This window comes from Netta rufina (genome assembly GCF_964035555.1).
Source record: "Netta rufina genome assembly, chromosome: 19".
NCBI classification, from domain to species: domain Eukaryota; kingdom Metazoa; phylum Chordata; class Aves; order Anseriformes; family Anatidae; genus Netta; species Netta rufina.
This window is the reverse complement of record NC_140143.1, coordinates 9016402-9026865: the sequence shown is the minus strand read 5'-3', so window position 1 is coordinate 9026865 and position 10464 is coordinate 9016402. Positions and strand designations below refer to the sequence as shown.

Below are 10464 nucleotides of genomic sequence, written 5' to 3'. Positions count from 1 at the left end.
TCAGTGCACAGCCCCACCACACAGCTCCCGTGCGAGGCGTACCACAAAGCCCAACGCACAATAAAGTCCCGGCTTTAGTTTATGGCTCTAGTGCATGGTTTTGGTGCATGGCTTCAGTGCATGGCTCTGGTGCCCGCCGCTCCGCCAGGGGCCGCTGCCCGCTCCCCTCCTCTCCCCTCCCCTGTGCCGGGCGCCGCTTCCCGCTTGGTGCCCATGGAGCCGGGCGGCTCGCGGAGCCTGAGGTAAGGGGCGGGCCGGGCCCTGAAGGGGGAGCTGCGGGTAAGGGACCCCCCCGGGGCACCCCCTCAGCGCCCCTCGCTCTCTCCCCGCAGCGAGGCGGAGCTGCCGGAGGCCCGCGGGCGGAGCGGGGCCCCCCGGTACCGCGGCGGCCCGAAGGAGGCCGCGCCCGACGGCTCGGAGGAGCAGGCGGAGAGGCTGCGGCTCTGCCGGGACGAGCAGTGGCGGTGGCTGGCCGAGGAGCGTGTGGAGCGCCTGTGAGTCCGTCTGTGTCTGTCTGTCTGTCTGACCGCTCTTTCTGAGCAGAAATGTCTCCTCATCTCCCACCCGAACCTCCCCTGGCACAACTGGAGGCTGTTCCCTCTGGTCCTGTCGCGGTTATCACCTAGGCTACGTGTCTCCAGCAGGCTGCTGCAGCCTGTGGACAGGTGCCTGTGGTGCTGGCTGAAGACATTCTGAACTCCTTGGTGATGGTAACACCTCCCCGTGGTACCCTCAGATCCAGAGGACGATGCCTTTCTCGGGCTTTACCCTGTAAAAATGCCACCTGAAACTTTGCCACCTTTTGACGCCTTCCTGAGCTTGTTGCGTTGCTAAACCAGGGGTTGATTGTGGTTGACTGTAGAACACGCAGATAATAAAGAACCCTAATCTTTAACCTTCGCAGGGGGAATCTGGTGAAAGCTGAGTGGAAGCCAGAAAAGGGCATTGTGGAGCTGCAGTCCCCTGCGGTGAGTCTGCTGCAGAATGTACTCAGTACCTTCGTTTCCTGCTGGCAACTGCAGGCTCCTTATTTTGCTTTTTGAAGTGAGAGGGAGACTGGCTGTCAGCAGAGAGCAGACAAAGCCCATCACGGATTTGTGCTTCTGTTCCAGGGGAAGTTCTGGCACACCATGGGGTTCTCAGAGCGTGGCAAACAGTGCCTGCTGCCCGAGGAGGCTCTGTACCTGCTGGAGTGTGTAAGTAGACTACCCGTGCTTGGGCTTTTCCTGGGTGACTGAAGGAGCTCTAGAAGCTGAACATTTACTCCCCTTTAGACTGAAGTCAGTTAGCATGCGTTGATTGCTGCTGCAGTTTGAGCAGATGATAAACATCTAGTTCTCGTGAAATTGCCTGTTTGCTGATGGAGGTGCTGGTCTCCAGGCCAGGGGTTTGCACATTGTACTCTAAGGCAGTCTCTGTGCTGTTGATAGTGTGTGTTCGTTGGATCAGTGGTGAATTTATCCAGATGGTATTGTCTTTAACCCGCTCCTGCATCAAATATGATGGTAGAGACTAGGAGGGTGTTTGGGTGATCTGAATTTCTGGTCCTAAAGCAGTAAGTCTGCTTTTTTGTCAGAAACATAGGGAGCATGTTCACAAAGTTGTCAACTGAGATTTCTTTCTTTCTTTCTTTCTCTGAGGGTGGTGAAAGACAGATGCTGATATATCAGTTATTTTACCAAAGTCTGCCCTGGTCTGGGAAAACTCGGTGTTCTGGGAATTTCTGAAAACCAGATCAAACCATTATCTGTGGTTGGCAGGAGTTAATTGGAATAAAAGATATGACACTCAGAAATCCTTTTCCTCAGAACTGGTGTACTGTTAATTAGGACATTGGGGACTGGTCAGTACCTTCTCTGTCCTAAGTTGACTTCCTCCCTTATCTAGGGTGTCATGCATATTTCTGCAAGAACAGGGTTCACAAGTTCATTAACACAGTTTCTCTGTTCTTCTCTAATAAGCTGATGGGAATTAGGGGAACTTTATCCAGCTTGTTAGGGCCACGTACCCGGTATAAATGCCTGTGTTCATGAAAAGCCATGAATGTCCACGACTACAAGTGGAACAGCAAAGTCCTGTGCAGTTCTGATTGTCTGTACAAACGTTAAGTTATCCTTTGGATGTCCAGCAGAATAAATGCTGCTATGGCAGCTGCTGTCTGTGTATCAAGAAAGCCTTTATGAAGTAAGCACAGAACAGCCTTGTGTAAGGGCTGGCGGTATGCAGTGTCTTTTTGTCGAACAAAATCATATCCTCATTGTGATATATAGCCCTCTGCATCCTTTTAGAATGAAGAATTTCCCACATTAAAATTCTGGACTCTTCCATCCTCCTCTGCGAAGCTTGCTGGCATGGGAAGAGATGATATTAGCAGCCAGTGCTGTACATGCTTTTCATTTGATCTGAGATCCTTGGCGTTGCTGCTTGGCACCTCTTCCCTAGTACACACGACAAAGATATTTAAATGTAGCACAAGGGAGTGAGACCAAGTTACTTTCAGTGCTACTCTCCTTGCAGAAATGCTGGTTGGATTTCTTTACTGTAGAGACACTTTTTTTTTCTGTCCACAGCTGTTATCAGAGGCACAGATGCACCAATCTAAAGGGGAGCTTTTTTTCCCCCTCAGCAAAACTTAATTGGATTATGGGCATCTAATGATATCCATTAAATCCTAATTGCAAATGCAGGGGGTTTTGCCTCTGGCAATTTGACAAGCAATAGATCATAAACAAATTGACAGCAATAAAATAGTTCAGTCAGTTGCTGAGTGCAGAATCCATCCCCCACAAAAGACCAGTTAGATGCCTTCAGCCTGTCCCCCTGGAGAGGTGTGTTCCTAGTGCCTGGGCTTTTTTTCCCTTTTTTGTGGGGAGACATGGATATGACATGAAGGAGGGTGCTGGGGCCAGCTGTCGGGGCCAGTGGGAAGAGACCATTGTGACCTTTCGTAGATTTGTTCCTTGGGGTTCTCTAAATGTCATTTTTTGTCCTGCAGGGCTCTGTTCAGCTCTTCTACAGGAATCTGCCCTTGTCGATCCAAGAAGCCTATGAGATGCTGCTGACCCAGGAGGAGATGAGCCTGTCCCATTACCAGGTGTGTTGGGAAGATGAAAGCAGGGAGCCCAGCCGCTGCCACGCGGCCTCTTCTAGGGGCTAAGGGCAGGGAAGGGAAGGGAAAGGAACGGGGGGCATTCTGAGGCTTTTCCCCATTCATCTTTTCCCAGATGATTGGTTCCTGTTTCCCTACCTTTTCTTCGGGTCCTAACTGTGGGGGTTTTTCACTCTTCCCGTGCCACACGGTGTTTACCCAGTTGCAGCAGAACTGAAGTAAATTAACCTTCTTTGCTTTCCTTTGCTCCAAGGTTTTCAGCCACTTGAAGCAACTGGGTTATATTGTACTGAGATTCAACCCCAGGTAACCAGCTTTTCCTTTCCGCGCTGCTTTCTCCTTTCTGAAGATCCCGAGCAGCCCTGTGCCCCCTACATGGCTCTAATGGAACAGTAGAGAAGAGGACTCTGACCTTGCATTGCACCTCTTGGGAGAATTAAAGGCTAAAAGTGGTGCTCTACCCTTCCTTGCTCCTCCCTCTTGAGGAGGAGACTGGGGACATGCAATGGGGCATGAATTGAGGACTGTCTTGGTCCTGCCTGTGGATTTCCTGTGCCTGGAAGAAAAGGTTTTTGCTGCTGTATTCTGGGGGCTGAGCAGAAGGGTAGTTTTGCTACCCTGCCCTGCTCTCAGTCTCTGTGGTGGTGTCTCCTTGCAGTACTGTCCCGTCCCCCTACGAGAGGCAGCTGAACCTGGAAAGTCACTGCAAGAGCTCAGGGAAACACGAGCGCAAAAGGAGGAGGAGTTCCAGCCCCGGGTAAGAACGTGGCCCAGAGCCTTTTGCCATGGTCTCCCGGCCCTGCTCAGGATCAGTCACTTTGCTACAGCCTCTGCAGCCCTTCGTGCTGTGGGTGCCCTCCCCAGGCACTGCAGTGCTGTTCCTGAGCTCCTTGCGGCGTGCTCTTGGCACGTCTGCACTTCCTGCAGGTCTAATGGGGGCAAGCTGCCACCAGGCTTCCCAACTGCAGCGATGAGATGCCAAAATAGAAGGGGAGAGAGGTCAGCACAGAAGAAAAGTGGCAGATGCCTTCTCTTGTCCTTTTTCAGAGGGAGCACAAGACTCCACAGTGCCCATCGTGCACTTTCATCCTCTTAACGTAGCTTGCTTGCTAGGCCTGCACAGCAGAGAGCATAGATGGGTCCTGGTCCTTGCACATGGCCTCTAGAAGTTGCCAAAATGCAAACCAGCTGACATAATTACTAATTTTGCTCTTATAATTAGGAGTTTCCAGTAGGTGGCGTCCTCCTTTAAGAAACAAGGAGGAAAGAGACAGGTCTGCAACTCCAGTCCTTTTACCGAGGAAATTGGTGCCCAAGGAGCTCTGAAGTTTTAGGAACTGGGAGATAAAACTGCTGCTTTCAGAGCTGCCTCATCTCTCCTGGGAGCCAGGGACTGCGTGCCACACCAGAGTGCTGTCAGACAGGTTTCTGCCAAGCATGTGCTGGTGTCTGAACCCTGCTCAGTTTGGCTGACGTCCATCGTGGTTGCGTGGAGGTGTTTGGGTCAGTAGCTGGGGTGTGGAGGCTGCGGGCGGGTAGAGAACATGTGTCTGCTGGGACTGGGACTCTCCGGGGCACTGAAGGCAAGCCTCGTGCAGGGCTGCTGAGACGCCTCCGCTACCTTTGGCGTTCCCTGCTTGGTTTTGGCCTGCTTTTTTTTTTTTCCTTCTGCAAGCAGGACCCTCCTTTCAGCCAAGAGGTTCTTGTCAAGGGTTTACAGGCCTGGCTGTGGGCTCCTGCCACCCTTCCTTCAGGCACAGCAGACTGCTTTCTTCCTGTTACATGAGGGGAGGCAGGATTTAAAGAGAATTATGTCCCACCACAAACCCTCCCTGTCTTTTATGCTGCTGCTTCTGTCCTTAGGTCGCTTGAGAAGAAACATAAAGTGTCTGAGGACCTTCCAGAAGCTGAAGGGACCCCCAAAAAAGCTGGAGATGACTGTGGAGATCCCAGCTGCCTTCCCTTGGATGAAAAGCCCTTGTCAGAGCAGCCAAAGGAATTGGATGCTGGCAGCGGAGAGGAGCAGTCGAGCCCAGTTCCTCTTGACACAGGACAAAAGAACTCCCGGAGCCCCTCCAGGAGCAGGGCTGGAGGCCCCGAGGCAAGCAGCACTGGCACCCGTGCGCCACGCTGGGATTTTACCACCATCATCTTGCCAAACGTGGCCCCAGATCAGCCATGCACACATCTGCCCTCGCCTGACAGCGGGCTTCTGCCAGAAAATGTGCCAGGGAGGGAAGTTGACGCAGCTTCCTGGTGTAAACGCATCAACCTAAAACAGGAGAAGCTGTCACGGAAGGAGAGGGAGCAGCTGGAGAGGGAAAGCAGGTACAAGAGCAGTGTCAATGCTGACAGGGAGGTGAGGCGCTGCTCCAGCTGGCAGGAGTACAAAGCCCTTTTGAAGCAGAGGAGCCAGCAGAGGGTTTGGAGACGACCGCCGCATCTCTGGGACCAGGCTGTCACCCCACTTCTGCGGCCAGAGGAAGCGACTTCCACAGGTAGTGGCTGTGGGAACCTGCCGGGGACACACACACGCCCTGCCACTGTTTATGCAACAGCCAAAGAGACGACTTGGGGAAGCTAAATGTCAGTTTAGGGGCAGTGCCTTGAGAAGGAAAACCTCATTACAAGGCCTGGGCAAAGCAGGCCCAGAGGAGCCCAGCCACGGATGGGGGGGAGAGAAGAAAGCTTGTCCTCCTGCCTTTCCGTCTCTTTCTATAGCCCACTCAAGTGCCAGGATAAACAGGGCCTTAGGAGGTCTCCTAATCCGTTCCCCATGTCCTGCTGTACTGCAATCCCTCCTGCTAGGCTGTTAGGCATGTGAAATCGGGGCCAGCAAGATTGCAAAGCAGTTGCAGGGTGTTCTGGGCTGTGCGCTGGGAGGAGATGAGGAAGTTGAGGCCTTTGAAGTAGCCAGTGGTGACTGTGGTGCTGCCAGCCATTGTCGGAGGAGGAAGGCTCGTGGGTGGTGGTGGAGTGCTTGGAGTGCCCTGGGAGAGAAATAGCTGGTCTGATCCTTTCCTGTTCTTTCTCCCTCCAGCTGCGATCCTCCAGCAGATCAGCGTGCTGCAGCCCTCCCACATCCTGGATGGAGCCTCCCGGTTAGTAGCCAGCCAGCCAGCTCGTAGCTGTTCGGGAACGGGGCTGTCCTGTGACCGTCCCTGCGTGTGAGGTCTGTGAGATTCACGGCAGCAGCTTGGGAGTTGGGGGGCGTCCAGAATGTCCGGAGAATCCAGTGCTCTGCTCCGGGGTCCTGCAGATCTGGGTTGGGGCTCAGCTCTGCCTCATCCCTGGGATGTGCTGCTGACCCTGCTGCAGCGATGGTAAAGCCTGGGCCTTGGGAGTTTTAGTTCTGCTCTTGCCTTAAGGAGTCTGTGTGGTGTTTGCGTGCTGTCCCTGTAGGACAGAGCAGTGCTTTGCTTCTGTGTCTCTTAGTGGTACTTCTTCCAAAGGGTTGCAGGGAGAGGAGAGTGGCAGATGTGGGGCAGGGGCTGGCTCTGGTCTGGCTACAGAACATAGAAGGTCTGGAAAGAAACTGTAGCAGTCCCAGGGTCAGTCCCTTGAGGAGCGAAGCCTTTCACAGGGCCCAGACTAGCCAGGCTTCACAGCTTTTGTTCCTTCTTTCATCTGATTTATCTGCACCATACAGTGTTTCAATCCCATAAGTATGTGGATGTGTTCCCTCTTCTATAGGCTGCAGGAGGACCCAGAGAGCTTGAAGATAAGCTTCAATGTGTACCAACCCGATGCTGTGGCCAAGTTTAAGAAGACAAATCCTGGGAAACCGTATGTCAGGATGTGTGTTCAGAGGTATGCACGGGTCTTATGCAGGGCTTTGAAGCACACAGTAAATCCTAATGATCTGTAAATGACCCAGGATCTTGTGAGCTTTACAGTTCATCAGAGTGCCTCCCTTAGGGTGGTCCTGCCCAGAAATGTTTCTTTTTTTTTTTTTCTTCCTCTTTTGTTGGAGGCTGTGGCTCACAATTCCTCTAGCCCTTGCACTCAGCCCACACTATTTGGTCATATGGTTGCTACTCGTGTCTGTGAGTATTACCGGAGTCAGGAATAAGAAGCCACAGCTGTATTTATGCAACACTCGTGAAACTCAGTTTTCACTGAGCTCAGTTTTGCAGGGACCTGTATGGCAGCTGAATCCTCAGCCAGTGCAGATCCCTGTGGATTTCTGCAGAGATGTACCTCCATGGAGCTCCCTACAGGCTCGGGGCTGTGGGTTTAGCATTTTTATCTTTGTAACTTTAAAATCAATACGAGCAGAGGATAGGTGTCCCCTTTCTTGCTGGCTCCAGAATCTGATACTTAAATTCTGTAGACAGGTACAAAGTTCAGTCCCTGCCTTTTCTAACTTTGATGTGCTAAAACCGTCCCTCCTTCCCTGGCTGCAGCTACAGCAGGCAGAGGAAGGTAATGCAGTTTGACAAAGGTCTGTGTCACGGACAAGTAGGATGATTCTTGCTGCATAAATATTTCCATTTATGAGCAAACACTGCAGAATTGAAAAGAAGGGAAAAGCAGGTTGGGTGTCGATCCCAGCAACCAAAGATCTTCCAAGGTATTAAGATTGCATTGGATTGGCAGCTGGCCAGTAGCCCGGTGAGCCGCATCTAAGCAGCACAGTGTGGAGAATTTTGCAGTTGCCTTTGCTTTTGGCAAAGGATTTGACAGCTCCCTGTTTCCAGCATACAGCGTGCTCTCGGGAGCTCTCAGTGTGCTCAGCAGCTTCCTGCTTTGATTGAAAGGGGCAGGGAGGTTTACAACCAGCTCCTAAGACCAGAAGGAGCTGTTGTGATCGCTGGCCAGGACAGCTTTGTTCTCAAAGCAAGAATATATAAACAAAGGCTATTTTTTCCCTCCGCAGCTTTGAGGAGCAGATCCCATCCCTTCGGGCTTTGAAGCAGGTTACGTATCAGAGCGGGGACGTCCCGGTGGTCTTTGCACTGGTGGAATACGGAGATATTGCCTTCCACTCGCTGAAGGAATTCAAGCTGCCAGTTGATGTTAATCACAGCAGTTACTGATGTTTGCCGAAATGGGAAGAGCTTCACTCAGGGTTTGCTTTCTTGATTAACGAAATATTATGGGAAATAGAGCCTGTGATAACCACCTGGAACTTTGGGTAGTTGACCGTTGTATTTGCTGCTCCAGGCTTCACACCGTGCGGGATGGCTCTCGCATGACAACAAAATGTACTGCAGACAAGTGCGGGTGGCTTAGCTGGGGCTTTGTGGACTGGAGTACACACTGCTTGTTCCTGTAGGCACTGGTTCTCCAGCTTTCTCATCTTCTGGAGCACCAGTCTGCCTTTCGGTGTCAGCTTTGGCTGACCTGTGGATCATTCGAAAGTACTTTAGCGGCGTAAATCCCTTGTCCTGTGCTAAGAGCCACTGTGGCCGGAGTCGCTGAGGTCAGTCAGGGACAGAATAAGCTGATCAGATCAGTGATGGTGTCCTGAGCCTCTGTCGTTCAGTCGCACCAACAACTATCAGATCCCATTCTGATCTGAAAAAGTAAGAGCCATAAAATTCGTCCCCCTGAGTAAAGTTTCCAGGTACTGGAGAGCAGGATGCTGTGCGTTGCACAGGGTTTCATCAGTCAGAGCACAGAAAGCCCCAAAGTATGGCAGATGGCCCCCAGCCTCCTGTTACAGCTGTGCTGAGGTGTATTTTAGCCATCACGCCAGATTGAAGTTATGTGCTGTTGGTGCACTGTTTGTGGTATCTCAGCAGTGCAGTGCTGCAGCCCCCTGTTTTAACCCCATGTCCTCTCTCCTGGCTGTGGATCCTCGTCTTTGTTTCTCAAGTGAGATCCCTGAGTAAAGACAGAAGATAGAAATGAGCCTTCCAGCCCTGTGGCTGTTGTGCTCCAAGCCAAGGACGTTGTTGTGTTCCGGGCCTTATCATGGGAGCCTTCTGCCAGGGTATCCAGGTACCAAATTTGCGTTAGCCTCTATGCAAAAGTGCCGGTGACAGGTGCCAGAAAGTCTGCTCAGCGGGTGCAAGCTTGCTGAGCACAGCTGCGTTCTGTATCTGGGTTCTTCAGAAGTGTAACAGCAACTGATTTAGATGCATTTTATGTGATAATTTTTTAGTTCTTTTTGGAGACAGGGAGAAGAAGGTTAAGCAATAAAGAAGCCTTTTCCAACAGTGGAAGCTCCTAAGTCTGGTTCTTAATTCCCCTAAAATGTAAGTAACTTTGCAGGGACTCTGGGAAGACTGCTGGGACCCCAACAGCACCATCTGGTGAACGCCTGCTCGTGGCCATAGAGCCGTGAGGCTGCATAACTCCGTCTGTGCTTGCATCCTGCCTTGTTCCATGGAGGGCAGCAGGACTCAGGGCCTGGCTGATTCTGTCCCCAGGCAGCTCCCGTCAGCACATGATGCCGTGCCATCTTCCTCCTGCATGGTCACAAGTATCATAGCCCAAGGTGGCAGTGAGCTGCTGCAAGCACTGTGCTTGTTCTTGTTTCATTCACATGCCCGTGTTATCAGGTGGAGGAAATCAGCAGGGCTCTGTGAGCTGAGGGGCTGGCAGCTCCTCCCCACCACGCTCTCCCTCCCTCCTGGGAGCTGTGTGTTTGCTCTGATAGTCCTCTTAAAGCTGGTGCTGTTGGCAGTTCCAGTCTGTGCCCTCAGCGTTCTCCCAGACTGTTTTGCAGATTAAAGGCGGTGGGAAGAGAGTTTCTAACAACAGGCGCAGCCAGCAGAGCTCTAGTCTGACCCACGGGGCTCGTGTTTGTCCTAGAATTAGGTCAAACTCCCTCCTGGTGATCTCAATCAGCCTCATCTGTTTATGCCAAGGTGGAATTGTATCGATGAACCCTACAAGAGCCACCCAGTGAGTTTCGCTAGGGCAAAGACTCCCTGATTCAGCACAAAACAATTAGAATTTAATAACTACTGCAGGGAGGATTGAGAAACTGTGGCTGCCTTGCTCAGCACCACAACATCTGACAGTGCCTCCACCAGGATGGGATTGTGATGCAGACTGATACCACTGCTTTGCTTTGGCCCATGATGTGGATCAACTGGATGTTGCAAGACGATGACAGAAGCGAGGATCTTCATTTAAAAACTTCACCTTTTGGAAGCTGGGCTGGAACCTGGCCCTTATCGGGGCAATTCCAAGCTCTGCAGGGATTGCAAAGGCTTCAGCCAGCCGAGGCACCGACACGTTACCACGATTCCTTGCCCAGCTCCCGTTCCCTTGCAATAGGAGGCAGGCTGGCAGCAGCAGGGCAGTGTGAGGAGCTAACGGCTGTGCTGCTCCTCACAGCTGAGGCTTCCGCTCTCCGGTGAGGCTTCCCACCGCCTGTTTGTGCAGCGAGGAGGGGAGGA

At 52.1% G+C, this 10464-nt stretch overlaps 1 protein-coding gene across 1 annotated transcript; it reads left to right on the top strand.

Annotated features, from left to right (window-relative positions):
* The first annotated feature begins 206 nt into the window (after positions 1-206).
* Positions 207-9228, top strand: TSEN54 (tRNA splicing endonuclease subunit 54). Its single transcript, XM_084298631.1, has 11 exons — positions 207-242; positions 333-494; positions 905-968; positions 1113-1196; positions 2996-3094; positions 3363-3415; positions 3768-3866; positions 4973-5607; positions 6150-6210; positions 6803-6919; positions 7989-9228. The coding sequence occupies exons 1-11, from the start codon at positions 214-216 to the stop codon at positions 8146-8148; spliced, it is 1563 nt and encodes a 520-aa protein (XP_084154757.1). The 5' UTR covers positions 207-213; the 3' UTR covers positions 8149-9228.
* The last annotated feature ends 1236 nt before the right edge of the window (positions 9229-10464 follow it).

Bases quoted from the DNA above. Each gene is read 5' to 3' on its own strand.
- TSEN54 (XM_084298631.1), top strand. From the start codon at position 214: ATGGAGCCGGGCGGCTCGCGGAGCCTGAG. The intron at 495-904 runs GTGAGTCCGTCT...TAACCTTCGCAG, and splicing joins GAGGAGCGTGTGGAGCGCCT to GGGGAATCTGGTGAAAGCTG. The intron at 3,416-3,767 runs GTAACCAGCTTT...GTCTCCTTGCAG, and splicing joins GTACTGAGATTCAACCCCAG to TACTGTCCCGTCCCCCTACG.